The sequence below is a fragment of the Tachypleus tridentatus genome, chromosome 10 (assembly GCF_004210375.1).
Source record: "Tachypleus tridentatus isolate NWPU-2018 chromosome 10, ASM421037v1, whole genome shotgun sequence".
Classification (NCBI taxonomy): Eukaryota; Metazoa; Arthropoda; class Merostomata; order Xiphosura; family Limulidae; genus Tachypleus; species Tachypleus tridentatus.
The window spans coordinates 47,637,854-47,653,324 of NC_134834.1; the positions used below are offsets into that span (position 1 = coordinate 47,637,854).

The following is a 15,471-nucleotide window of genomic DNA, read 5'->3' on the forward strand; positions in this document are numbered from 1 at the left end:
AACAGAAAATTCATTGTATAATGCTCTTTCTTTTCGGATGTGTTTATATATATATATTAGTTTTTACATATTATACTACGATTTGAACTGTTATAGTTCTTTTTTTTTTCTTTAATCGTTTTTCAGATATGTTGCATAATTATTTACCGGCATATCTTTTACAAACCTACAATATTATTAATGATTATGATTTTGCTTGCATTAATAATACAATTAATTGATATGTTTTTAAGTTTCATTATTCGACAATTAGTTTCCATATTTAATTGTGGTTGGAAGGAGTCAGATATTTAGAAACTATTACCTATGAACATGGCCAACATTTCGGTTGTGAGCGCGTCATAAAAGTGTCACTTCATATAACTAGCCGGTTCAAAAAATTTAAACAGAACTCACGTGGCGGATGGTTTGTTTGTTTTGAATTTCGCACAAAGCTACTCGAGGGCTATCTGTTGTTACCGATTTATCACTCTTCGCTGGCCTGTGGCATGGCCAGGTAATTAGGGCACTCGACTCGTAGTCTGCGGGTCGCGAGTTCGAACTTCGTTCCATCGATCATGCTCGCCCTTTCAGCCGTGTGGGCGCTATACTTTGATGGTTAGTTCCACTATTCGTTGGTAAGAAGAGTAGTTAAAAAGTTGGCGGTGGATGATTATGAATAGCTGCCTATCCTCTAGTCTTACATTGCTAAAGTAGGGACAACTGTGCTTGAATCATGTAAGTGTCTGCGATCTGGCTATTCAGTTCACATGTGCATGAGATCTCATTCAACTTGATGATTTTACTTAAATATACAGTTGTAAAAAATTAGCTATATGAAAATAAAGGATTCAGTTCGTTGCTAAGCGCATTTATGTTTATATTTTACACATTCGAATGTAACTTGCTCTGGCTTAGAATACTTGTAATTTGCGATATCTTGGCAATAATTTTTCAAATGTAATTTCAGCTTTAGTTTACAGAGAAAAATAACGTATATGTACATATATTGCATTTTATACTAAAAATAAGTTGTGTAAAAAAAGGTGATATCTTCGCATTGATACCGCACATAAAAGAATGCCTTTAAATTCATCTGTGAAAAAAAAATACTTAGCTTATTTCTTGTATAACTCCCAGGTTAAAAAGCCAGTTTTAGTAGTTCTTTCTTAATACCCCTTAAAGATCACGTATTCCTCACAGTAAGAACTTTTCACCCATTTAACGATTTTGTTCTGCTACAGTCAGACAAAAATCAATTCCAAGACTCTATGGTTAATCTGTCTGTTGAAACCTTAGTGCTCGCAGCTCGTGAGAGACGCTAGTGCCAGATCTTGTCTAACGAAGATATCTGCATTTCGTTCTTTTGTGCTCAATAAGTAAAACAGCAGATAGTAAGTTAAGAAACAGATCTAATGAAAGGATGAAAAACTGAAGTAGAAACTATAGGTTTTAACACTAGAAATTGTATTAACTCGTGTTCTTAACGTATTGATCATGGTTAACACTAATAGAGCACACTACACCTATCCAAGTAAGTCTGATAAAGAAAATGAAAAAATAGGTAGTACCTGCCAATCTGGAAAGCTTTATAGTACTCCGCTCTTTAGCCTGAAGGAAATAAGTTGAAAGTTTTTCTTCCATTGATTTTTATAAAACACCACAGAAAGTGTAGCTATTAGAGGAGATATCAGATTGTTTTTTAGCCTATTCTCTTCGGAGGGTGTAGAAATGTAGATTTGCTTTTTAATTTCGCGCAAAGCTGCACAAGGACTATCTACGCTAGCGAAATAAAAAACAAACAAACAACAATCAACAACTTTGTTAGATTGAATTAGTTATTTATTTCCCTCCTTTTCCAACCAAATTAACCAATAATGCCTCAGTGTCTTCATAGTTCAGAGACTCTGTTTAAGTCAAACATTTTGCCATATTGTGTATTGTTGTTTTGTTTGAAAATTTCATAGCGATTACTCACTTAAGAAAACATCGTTACTTTACGGAATGTGGCAAAATTATTTAATTGCTTCAAATATTTATATTTATAATTGTTCCACACATCTTTCAGATCCTGTGGTCTTTACAGTGATTGAAAACTGAAATGGTCACAGACAATTAGTTCATTAACATCTGTCCCCGCCACAGTGGCATAGCGCAAAGTCTGCGGACTTAGACCGCTAGAAACCGGGTTTCTATACCTGTGGTGGGCAGAGCACAGATGTCCCATTGTGGAGCTTTGTGCTTTATTCCAAAAATAAACAAAAAGCAATTATTAACATCTCGTTAGGGACGGTGGCAACAGAGGGAAAAGTCAACTTACAAGATAATTTCCCCAAAAGGTGGCCGCATAAAGGGGTCACATTTTAACTGTTTGCACCACAATACACTAGTGTGTTCTCTGTTAGTCAGTCAGTAGACACTGAAATGATATCACACCCTAACTTTGTAATTTGTAATGCTGTGACGTTAGTAAAACTTGTGTATGTTATGAGTCACGAGAATAATTATGCACTCTCTAGGCTACAATACAGCATGACATGTGAACTTCATAAACAAGCAATAAAAATATTTTTTACTCTTAATTTTGGTTACACTAACTCTTGAAACAATGTGTGTTTTGTAGTAGCATAGCTACATCGGCCTATCTGCTGTATCTACAGAGGGGAATCAAACCCCTGATTTTAGCGTTATATATCAGAAGGCTTTCCGCTGTCTTGACGGGAGACCTCTTGAAACAGGACCATTTTGGGGACCGTGTGCAAGTATACTTAGTTACTTTAGTATATTTTGTAAATAAATAAAGCTCAGTCTAGTCTCTTGGTCTGTCAAGGTTATTTTCTTATATAATCAACACAGTCAATGTCTGCTAATACAAGAGAACACAAATGTCATGGCTGATGCACATTGTCTGCGTTCGTTGTTCTTTTCTTAGCGTAAAGATACACAATGGGTTATCTGCACTATGCTCACCGTGGGGAATCGAACAACACATTTTAGCATCGTATGTCCGTAAACTTACAATCGACCCAACAGAACATTTTAATTAGTTGTAATCCTTATTAGGTAATTTGATTTGATCAAAAGTAAATGTTAATTTAAAAATTCTGATGAAAAGAACACGGTATTTAACACTTTGAATAGTCTTACCGTTTACACAATCTTTGAAATTAAGTGAACTTTTAAACGGTTATAGCACAATTATTCCACTAAACAAAACCCACGGATATCTAATCATAAAATTACTTGAAAACGTTTCAAAGAAAGGGGATTTTATACCTAATACAGAACGCACATCGAACATTAATTGATGCGTAGAACTATATAATGGCATTTTATAAATAACACAAAATAAACATGATTAATTTGAAGTGACCAGTGAAGTAAAAAAAATACACGAACTGGTATCAATTTAGTTTAACCTTTTGTTGAGTTGCATTTTCATAACAAATACGTTAATACATATTACATTATATTATTTAAATATATACTGTTAGTATCGCAACAATTGAGTTTACTTCAGCGAAATGGTGACTGTATGTATATATATAATATTTATAGATTTAATTCTCTGAAAACCAAAAAATCAAAACATAGCCACAAAACAAACATTCAACTCTAGAGCACAAACAATAAGCTAAGTCATTGTGTAATGTGTCCTGGTTGTGAAGGTACTTCCTGGAGTAAAACCAAATTGCGTCGAGTTTCTCCATCATCAGGTTTAACCATAGTTTTGCCGGCCTCGCATGTTTAAAATAAAAAAGGAAGTAAAAGAGATAAGGAGTAAATTTGGTTTTTCAATCCCACAAAGTTTTACACCTTTAGCATCTTTCACCGTTTGCTGTCCTTAATGGAAAGGTAGAGGCTCTAATTTAAGAAAAAAATAAAATAAATAGAAAAACAATAATTAGAGTACTTTACATCAACTGGAACGATAGAAAAACCATTATTGAAATTGGCATCCATCTCTTAATATGATTCTTGGACATAAAATCCGAAATGATATGGTATTATTATACTAAACCCAACTTTTGGTTTAATACAGTTCTCATCCATCACCCTTCAATGCTACTATTTGCAACTCCACAGTACTACCATTTCGATGGTTGTATAAAAAATACAAGCAGTAGCAATGTCTTGTAGGAAAAGACCAGCTCTTGGGCTCTTCTTTTATTAACAAAAAATTGGATTGATTATAACATTATAACTCTCCCATGGATGAAAGAACAAGCATGTTTGGTAATTGCATTCGAATCTGCACCCATTAGATTACAACTCTAACGCCTCTTAACCTGCAGGCTACGCCCAGTCTTTCTATGTTTATAATTGCTTCTCTATTGAAAAAATATTGTATTTTCGTAATGGAGATGTCTAGTAGAAATGGTTAAAAACATCAGAGATTATTTTTCTAGAAAGTGAAAATATCCAAAATGTTAAGTATAAATCAAATACAGTGACAACTCTTTTGAAAGGTATTTTTTAGACTTATCTCTCAGAATCGACATTTTGACTATAATCCTGTCTACTAGGAAGTTCTAATATTAATAATGGCTTTAGGAAAACGCAACACATTTTGTACACTATAACTGATGGCAATGCATTTTTAAGCCTACTAAATAGAGCTTTTATGTATCGACAATGATCTATTTTAACATTTTCCCATTTTCTTCATGCCCATGTAAGGTGAGTGTTATGCTTTTTTTGTTATATTGTTAAATACATACTACGCGATAGGTTGTTTACCCTGTTCTTCCTGTCGTAGGTGACCCGGCATGATCAGATGATTAAGGCACTTGACTCGTAATCTAAGGGTCCCAGGTTCGACTCCCCGTCATACCAAACATGCTCGCCCTTTTAGCCATGGGGGCATTATAACGTGAGGGTCAATCCTACTATTCGTTGGTAACTCAAGAGCTGGCAGTGGGTGGTGATGACTAGCTTCCTTCCCTCTAGCCTTACACGGCTAAATTATGTACGGCTAACGCATATAGTCCTCGTGTAGCTTTGCGGGAAATTAAAAACAAATTAATCCTGTCGATTTTTAGAGTTATTAACTCCAGTTTTACCGCTCCACCAGCTCGGCCTGCATAGACACTTGTAAATGTATATATATATATATATGTGTGTGTGTGTGCATATATATATACATATATACCTCTCTAAATATGTATATACACGTAAATTACTGGTACAACACTAACACTGAAACGTAATTACAGGAGTACATGTAAAGTGTCTTCATATACTTATATGAATACATTACGCTAGATGTTTGGAAGATTTAATACTGTGTTTTAAAATCAGTTTCGTATCATACTTAATTCAGTTAGTAAATGGTGGACTTACATTTCAAAAGGTTAATTTCTTCAGCAAGAAACTTCTTAAGCTCTCCCTTTGAGCCTTCTGCTTCTTCGTCTGGAAGTATTTAGATAATTATGCAAGAGTAGTCTGAACCAATGAAAAGAGACACTGAGAACCATGGTCTGAATTCAGAATTACTGATTGGATCACACAACATTAAAAACACAGTTAACAACAAGAATAGCAGCATAATATGTCACAAATAATGATACATTAAAAACACTAACAGCAAGATATGTTTGTTTGTTTAGAATTAAGCACAAAGCTACAAAATGGCCTATTTTTGCTCTGCCCACCACGTGTATCGAAACCCGGTTTCGAGCGATGTGTGTACTTAGATACCGCTGTGCCACTGGGAACCGAAATTTGTTATATTACACTATGAAAACGTGTTAAAAAGCATCACCATCTCAATGTGTTTTTGGTGTTAAAAGAATGATTTTCTCGAATGTAGTTCTTAACTTTGCTTAACGCAAACTGAAGATTATTACGAGATATTTATATTAAACTAAAAAGAATCATGACCTATATTTTCATAATATATCTTTACTAGCGTAGTATTTCGTTAAGATAGTTTCTTCAGTAGCTATACAGAGTTAATCAAGATACATTCTTGATATAGGTCGTTATTTTAATTACATTAATAGAACTTTTATTTGAAGTAAGAAAGGCTTAACGGGTCTGTACTACGAACAATATGATGTCAAATATTAAAAGAACTAATATAAAAGCTAGGACAGTTTTGTGATGAAGATAAAATGGTATTCTTTTTTAAGACACAAAATTTTCACATATTTTTAACGTAACTTGTAAGTGCATGTATTCCTTTTCTTTAGAATGTTTTTATTTACTGATTTTGTATTTTTATTTTTATGACGATTTTACTACGAATACGAGTTTTATGTTCACCAGAAGATGGCGCTGTCGTTTGAGAGAATACTTAAAACAGTGTTAACCAACCTTAAAAGTGAAAGGATTAATTAATTTTACGACGGAATTTTAATAAACACCTGAAACGTTGTGATTTGCTTCTGATATTAAACGACGTTTGAAAAGTTTGGTCTCTTAAAATGATGTGAAACAAACTATATTTATTGAATGAAAAAGTAAGAAATCTGAATTGAGCAGTTTGGAATCAAAAACTAGTAATAATTATTCTTGCTCGAGCGTGGCTGCAGCATCAAAATCAACATTTACAATTTTCATTAGCAACCTTTACTAAAATAATTATTAGTTACATTTTACAGTAAACTAAAGGACTGCATGCTGAAAATTTTACCTTTAGTTGCAATCCTGAACTACAATGACATTTTTAAGAGAAAGAGGAAATATGTTTCGTTTTATAAATGTAATGATTTCGTAAAGGCTAGGTGTGATAATACACAGTTATAAACTAAATCATTTCGTGTTTGAATGTTAGTAGTTGGAGTATCCGTCCGTTGGATGCCTGAAATAAAAACTCGTTTATAACAAACGAAAGAATATTGTGTTTCTATTTTTTCTTAACATAATAAACTTTAAAACTGTAATAAAAATGCATAAAGGTACCATTACTGAAGAGAAATACCTATTATTTTCAAAATCCTATCAATATGAAATTGTATAAGGAGTTGCAACACCCCATGACCTTTCTCATGTTATCTTGTATCACTGTGTCAAGTTGGGTTCTGGTCAAGAAATGGAAACGTCTAATGAACAGATGGCTGAAAGGTGGAAACAAACTTAGCTGTATGTATTACATTATAGTGATGATACAAAATTAATAAAATCACCACTAACAACTAAGAAAACGGTAGAAATAATTGAAGAAAAACTATCTGATAAAGTTGTTTTCTTCAGAGTGTTATTCAATAAAATAAGTACATAGTCATCAATGCTTTAAAAAATACGCAAACTGTATTAAAACATACACTTTCTTAATGTACAAACAATTGTGGTATTAAGTTCAAATTTACACAATAGACTATTTTGCTGTGCCTGTCAAGAGTATAGAAACATTAACTTTAGCGTTATACTCCCTAAGATCTTCCTCTGAAACACCGGAAGGCTACTGCACTTAATCAGTGAACTTCTGGTTCCAATGAACAGTGGAAAATATGAAACTTTATGCATATTGGATATTTTCAGGTTAACTGATTCCCTTAAGAGTAACGAATAGTTATATACTCTAATAACAGCAGATTTCATCGAGAAATAAGAACAGTTGCCTGTTTATGAAACCATGAAAATGGAAAAAAACTTAACAAAATGAACACAATATGTATTTAAAAAAACACAAAAATACAGTGTTCATACCCTTCCCCAACACACAAAAACAGTACTTTCTATAAAATAGATATTAGATCTATAGTTTTCTATTTCTTAGAATAGACTTACCCCGACCTAAACACAATGATCCTAAATTATATCTGTATTCAAATAGCATCAGTAAAACTGAATCAAGAAGGAATATTTCAATTCTACGCGTAAAGTGGCTACTTGTCGTTAGTTCACGTCATGATCCTAGTTCTCTTACAACATCGTCGGTTATAATATACAGACATAGTCAATTCGGCCAGCAAAGAATATCACAGCTACTAATCCTTTCAAGAAGGCTGCAATGTGTTATTTTAATATTCCGTCAGGTAGAAAGAAAGCAGTTAAAACGTGGTAAACTCAACGACTTTCTGGACAACGTGTTAATATTAACAGTGTGTAGAAACAATACAAACGTAATATTTAAAAAGTCCTTCATAACTAAAAACAAATATAACACGTATAATATGCTCAAATACCTCAAATACTTATATGTATTCACAAAAGAAGAGATCAAATATGATTTCAAAAGAAAGAGTTTGCATTGAAAAACGGGCTTTCTTAGCAATTTCTTTGAAACTTTTTTTTTACCAGAATTTATCATGAACCAGTGTAATGGCTTATAACAGGTATTGTCCATTTGTTCTTCTTTCGGTTATTATTATTGTTTCGCCATCTAACAACACAATCAGGCGCAAGCATTACGATAAATCTTAGGTGGTATACCTAAATGGATTTTTGCACATTATGTGGTGTACTTCTTACGCTATTTCTATATTTTTAATAAGCTAAAAATTATTATTTTAATGTGAACAATATATTATCATTAATACTGAAAGCTAGTATTCTTGGAGACATCTAGTGTTTCTATAAGAAAAATTATGTACAAGGTAAAAAAGGAATTACTGGCTAATAACAGATGAACATTAGATGACTGTAACATGTAGATATTGAATGCTTTATACGCTCTAATTAGGGAGGTAACTCTTATATTATGTATGAATTGAAGGAATAAAAAAAACAATATACATAAAATTAAATATAATTATACATATTCATTGAATAATTACTTTAAAAGGCACAAAGTTTTATTTAAAGTCATATTTTAGGCGTATATGTTTTATTTGAATTAGTTACTTTTCTACTGGTAAACATTTATATATGCTTAATGGAGTCGTGTATTAGGCTAGACAATATAAATATATAGAATTTAGTTACACAGAAGCTGTTAATACTTACTATATTCCCAAGCAAATCTCCATGATAATCTCCAGCTGCTTTTCAATTCTTACAATACAAACTAATCGGATCAAATAGTCTATAACTACAGTAAATCATCGTGAATCGTGTCAACTACTCCCCACAACATATATCTTTAATGCGTACTTTAAAATATAGCATCAAATTCAGTTTCGAGCATCGGATTGGCAATCACCTTGAGTGCTGATCTTAAGTGTTGAATTATAACTCACACTGCTTGATTGCGAGATTTATATATACTAAAAATACAGTAGCCATCTCTTAAGCTGACTATAAGGAGTGGCAAAAATCGTGCAAGCACAAGATGGCAAAAATGATAGCAATTCCAGGGAAAAGTTAAACAAATTTTGTAGCTACGTATTTGGTTTAGAAAATATTTAGTTTTAGATAAAGTAGGCACAGTATAGTTCACTAGTCTTTTTAATCTAGTGTTTACAGACTCCACGCCATATCTACAATATATAAATATGCTAGCCATGTATTTTTTACAAGCATATACATAACGCGGTTTGTTGACCACCATGTATCACAGTGCTCATACATATAGTCACATTGTAAACGATAACACTGTGGCAATAATGTCAGGATCAATAGCCATCCAATCGGGATGAAGTCATTTCAAAATTTGTCATTTTTTCCCGACAGAGCATCATTCACCAACTTAGTATTTCATGAAGTTAAATTGTTTAAAACATGACAGTATTACTATTATACATTTTTATGCTCATTATGGAAATAACAAATAAAAACTAGATTATTAAAAAATGTTTATTTTAAAAATGAAATAGGGGTCATAAAATATTACAGAAACAAGATAGTTTGTTTGAAGTGAAAATTCAATCACCAAAAATGTAAACAAAGAAGTTTAAGGATTGATACTCGTTATATATAAAAAAATTTGGAAATGTAAAGTCTGCAAATAGAGATAATAAACAAGGTAAGTATACGTGAGTGGAGATACTGTACACATTATTTATTAGAGTTTGACTCCATCAAATGTCTTCTACTTACAGTGCCTTGCAAAAACTAGTCAATCCTGCAAAGTCTACATATCTTGTTGTCGTTCGAACTTGCAATCATGAAATTTTCAAATGGGGCTTTATAATTAGAAATTTACATAATCTACTTTAAACTGAGAAAGATAAAAAAATATGATATTACGTAAGTTAGATTTTCAAAGAAAATTGGAATATTCTTAATTGCATAAGTATTCAATACCTTTGATATGGCAATCCTAAATCAGTTCAGGTGCAAAATATTAGTTTGAAAGGTAAAAAATAGTGTAATGGTCTCTGTCTGCGTATAATCAAAGTGTAAATGTATCTGTTCAAACTACAATTCACATAGTGATAGGACAAACTAGCTTTCAAAACAAGTAAGGGGTAAAGTGGTAGAGAAACCTAGTTCAGGAGAAGGTTACAAGCAAATTCCAAAGTAATTGATTATTCCTTTCAATACGGCGAAGTTCATCATTGAGAAGTGGAATGTGCTTTGTATCACCCATCTACTACTCAGATCAGGCAACTTTGTCAAACTAAACAGTTAGATAATCAGAAAAATGGTTAGAAACACCACTCTTAAGGTTACATTGACTTTGAAAGGTTTGCAAAGTTCCATGTCTGAGATGGAAGTCAATGTTCATACATTGATTATATCTCAGGCCCTGTATGGGTAAGTGGCAAAATAGAAGCCATTACTGAAGAAGAAACATCTTACAGCATGTAAATGATACTGCACTACAGACATGTGACAGAAGGTTGTGTGGTCAGAGGAGAGAAAAGTTGACCTTTCTGGTCTAAATTCAAAGCGATACGTATGGCGCAGGTCCAACACAGTATATCACCCATTCAATACCATCTAAACTGCCAAGCATAGTAATAACAACATCATGTTATGGGGATGTTTTTCATCAGCAGAGACTGAGAAACTTGTCAGAACTAAGGGAAAGACGGATAGTGCAAATTACAGGCAAATCTTAGAGGAAGACGTTTTTGAATTAACTAAAATCTAAAACCAGGTCAAAAAATCCCATTTCAGAAAAATAATGATATAAAGCAGAAAGTCAAAGCCACACTAGAGTAACTTCAAAGAAAGAAAGAAAATGTTCTGGAGTGGCCAAGTCAAAGTCCTGACTTGTATCCAATAAAAACATATGGCGTGACTTAAAGATTGCAGTCCATCAACGATTCCCAACAAACTTGTTAGAATTGGAACCCTTTTACCAAGAATAATGGGGAAAAATACACGATCTCCTTGTGCAAAGCTGATAGAGCTATATCCAAAAAGACTCACAATAGTAATTTTTGCCAAAGGTGCTTCCACCAGATATTACCTTAACAGGTAATATCTATTTATATGCTTTATTTGCAGGATTTGTTCGTATTAAATCTCCTTCACACATAATAGTGTCAAGTTTGATCATTAAGGTTTTGAATAAAAATAATTTCATTAGAAAAATTATTTACATTATTTGTATTCCATGAAAGTGTGACATTATTGGGGTGAATACTTTTTCAAGGCACTGTAACAACGTAGAGTCAAAACAGAGATCTGTAGCTGGAGTAAATAATGTTTATAATATCTCCAGCCTTGTATGCTAACCTTATTTCCTATTCATGTTTGCAGCTTTTTATTTATTTTGCTTCTTAAACCGTAAGCTTGTCTGTTTACTTTTTGGAAGGGCTGTCTTTTCACTCTAAGCTAACTATCTTGTCTTTGCATATTTTTACAATCTCTATTCCCATTTTTAAATTAAGAGTTTTTAATAATCTTGTGTATATGTATTTGTATATTTGCCTAGCAGAACTCACTTTTCATTCCACTTAAAACCAGAACTCAAAAATGAAATGAAAACATAGAAAACTTTCGGAAGGATACACTATACCATAGCAACATTGCATTAGTAAGAATTAATAAACTTAATTGACGCTAGCACTTAGTCATAAGTGCAAGCAGATTTAATTGAGGCTAGAACCGCCAGACCTAGAATTGTGAGAACAAGAAAACTTCATTAACAATAGGGCTTCAACGGCGAGTACCAGTAGGTCTTAAGATATGCCAGGTTTTAGATCGCGTATAAGATTAGGTTTAGTGAGCATTAACTTTCAGTACCAGTTATAAGGAAACAATAATTATACAAAGCTTGTGTTAAGTCTGTGGTCTTATCTATGTAACGTTACAAGATTAATAATACTTTTTTACAAATATTTTTTTTGCTGGTCCATCAGATTATTCTTACTGAAAATTTGTATACAGGTAATAAAGAAATATTTGTTGCAAATGCTTATTATTTATTGTTAGAACTTCATGATATGTCAGGAACATATCCTTGAATAAGGAATATTTTCTCCGTGAGAAACGATAATCCGTGATACGAAAAACCGTCTCCAAATACCATCACGCATCACTTCTTATATTCATTACATAATATGTTAGATATAAAGAATTAGCTATTTCTGTCACTTTAGCATAGGTATAACATAGTCACGTGAAAACATTTATGTAGTTGTAATCGCTATGACTTGGAATGTCCTGAGATATTTTTATTTTATTTTCTCTAACAAAAAACTTGTAAAACAGGTACACTCATTAAACAATTGTCACTCATGTATAAAGTTTTACCAGCACTATTGTAAAACAGGTACACTCATTAAACAATTGTCACTCATGTATAAGGTTTTACCAGCACTATTGTAAAACAGGTACACTCATTAAACAATTGTCACTCATGTATAAAGTTTTACCAGCACTATTGTAAAACAGGTACACTCATTAAACAATTGTCACTCATGTATAAAGTTTTACCAGCACTATTGTAAAACAGGTACACTCATTAAACAATTGTCACTCATGTATAAGGTTTTACCAGCACTATTCGGTAAGTCGAGGTCCACATTTTTATAAAATTGTCCCAAGTTCTGGTAACCCCACATAAAAATGAAATAAAACTAATAATTTATTACATGCATTATTAATTTTAAAGAATATATCTTATTCTTTCTATTTTTCGCTACGCTTCGGACAAACGACTTCCGTCAGATTCCATTTATGAACTCAAATGTATAATACCAAAGAATTTAGGCCATTTTTGATTAAAAAAATATAAGTTTAATGTACATTGAGCATGAAACGTACATAAAAACAAAATTATCATGCCATTTCCCTGAAAGGGAGATTAAGGTAGACTGGAAGGGCCACATGGTTTAACCGTTTGAGCCATTATACACTAGTTTATTGTCTGTCAGTCAGTCAATCAATATATACTAAAATGACGTCACATAAGAAATACTTAACGTTGAAAGTCGTACTGTAGTAACGTCAGTAAAACGCGTGCATGTCGTGAATTACGAGAATAATGCATTCTGTAGGCTACAACACAGCACGACATATAAATTTCAAAAGCAAGAAATAAAAGTATTTGTTATTCTTAATTTTGATTTTATTTATTAATAATAAGAACATTCCCGAGACCCTGCGGAAGTACATCTAGTATACATAAACATACACACACATATATATGTATATCTTTGTCACCTTTTTGTTGTTGCTATGGAATTATTATTGTCTTATAAAAATTGCAATAATTATTTTGACTTGAGGCCAGTGTAACACCAAAGAAAATTTAGAAATTTTGGAAACTGGTCCAAAAGAATACGAAATTCAAGTAAACTTGGTTTGTTTATTTGCAGGTTAAGCGTAAAACTATACAATGAGCTACTGTTTTGTGCCCACCACTGGTGTCAAAACCCGGTTTTAGTTCTCAAACTTACCGCTGAGCCGGTGGAAGCACAAAGTTAGGAGAAAATATAATATTATAAGTATTGAAAACCATATTGAGTAGGTTATTAAAACAGAGGTTTGAATAACTAGTGAATGAAAGTTAAAATTGAATATAATGAGTACACTGCATATTTAAAAGATAATTGTTTCGTTCAAGCCATAAACTGACAGTGAAGTGTACGTTGTATGATTTGTTTGTTTCTTTATTTTTGAATTTCACGCAAAGCTACACGAAAGCTATCTGCGCTAATTGTTCCTAATCTAGCAGCGCAAGACTAAAGGGAAGGCAACTAGTCATCACCACCCACTGCCATCTCTTGAGCTAATCTTTTACCAACAAATAGTTGGATTGAACGTAACGTTATAACGCCCCCACGGCTGGAATGGCGAACATATTTGGTGTGAGAGGATTCGAACCCGCGACCCTCAGATTACGTGTCGAGCGCCTTAACCACCTGGCCATGTTGGGCCGTGGGATTTGTGGTAGCCGTCTCCAATTTAGCAGTGTAAAACTAGAGGGAAGGCAACTAGTCATCCTCACCTACCGCCAGCTTTGGGGCTACTCTTTTACCAGCAAATGATGGGACTGACCGTCACATTACAAGGCCTTTAAGGCTGAAAGGGCGAACATGTTCGGTGTGACAGTGATTCGAACCCGCGACCCTTAGATTACGAATCGAGCGCTCTCAATAGGATATCAAGGAGCTCCATCAAATAGAAGACTCAATATTGTTTGTGAGCTTGTAAAATTTTTGTATATAAATTATTATTTTTAACAACCGTATTGTAAATTGTATTATTGTTTGCATATTAAAATAAATTTCTATTAAGAAAGTAATTGTGTGTATCAATCTTGTTGCCAAATATTATAAATATTGACATTTAATTAGCTTCTAAATTTAAATTTCAGTTTAGCTCAGTTTCAGTCTATTTCAAATTTTATTACGTAACATAATAAATTGGGAACTCATGTCCGAGATCTCAATCAGAGACAAAATTCTATCTAAATTTAAATTCAAATCTTAATTCAATTTATATTTATGAGTGCCAAAAAGATTTGATCATGTCTGATTATCAAGATTTTATTGAAACATTGTCCCTTGTACAACTGAAAAGATATAAAAAAAGTGAATTGATCAAAATTGCCCGCGCCCAGTGGCACAGCAGAGTGTCTGCGGACTCCTAAATCGTGTTTCGATACCCGTGGTGAGTAGAGAATGTATAGTTCATTATGTACTTTGCGCTTAATTATAAACAAACAAATCAAAATTGTCAAAGTTTTAGAATTAGAGGTTAAGAAGTGTAAAATGAAACTTACACACATATAACAATAACAAAAATAAATTAATAAAATATGTTTTCCGAAAACTGAACTATAAAATGTTGAATGTAAATCCAAAATTTTTATCAAAAAATTAATTTAATATTTAAAAATACGTACCTTTACCGAATTTCATGAAACAAAAGAAACTAATATTGTTAAATGGATTTATAGCCGATAAAGGCACTAGAAATGCAATTTTCGCTCTAAACATGCTCATGGAAAGATCACTGGAAGTACAAAAGGATTTATATCTATGTTTTATCGATTATTCTAAAGCCTTTGACAAAGTGAGACATGGTGACCTATTCGACATGTTGTCAGACCTGAACATCGATGCTAAAGATCTAAGAATCCTTAGAAACCTTTACTGGCAGCAAATGGCAGCTATCAAAATTGAAAATGAATTGAGTGAATATAGACCAATTAAAAGAGGGGTGAGGCAGGGATGTGCATTTTCACCAGATCTTTTTAACTTA

The 15,471-nt window shown here is 32.7% G+C and overlaps 1 protein-coding gene across 4 annotated transcripts in view; it reads right to left on the bottom strand.

Annotated features, from left to right (window-relative positions):
- LOC143229207 (uncharacterized) overlaps positions 1-15,471 on the bottom strand; it is a 120,659-nt gene that overhangs the window by 47,910 nt on the left and 57,278 nt on the right. For 2 of the 4 annotated variants that reach the window (XR_013015737.1, XM_076461200.1), the window contains exon 3: positions 5,323-5,391. The exons of 1 other annotated variant lie outside the window; for it this stretch is intronic. Coding sequence is in view for 1 of the 3 variants with exons in the window: in XM_076461200.1 (XP_076317315.1) it covers positions 5,323-5,391 (69 nt within the window). In the remaining 2 variants the exon portion in view is untranslated. Of the gene's footprint in view, positions 1-5,322; positions 5,392-6,904; positions 7,008-15,471 lie in introns of those variants that run through there. One more of the 4 variants, XM_076461202.1, reaches the window with a different exon arrangement.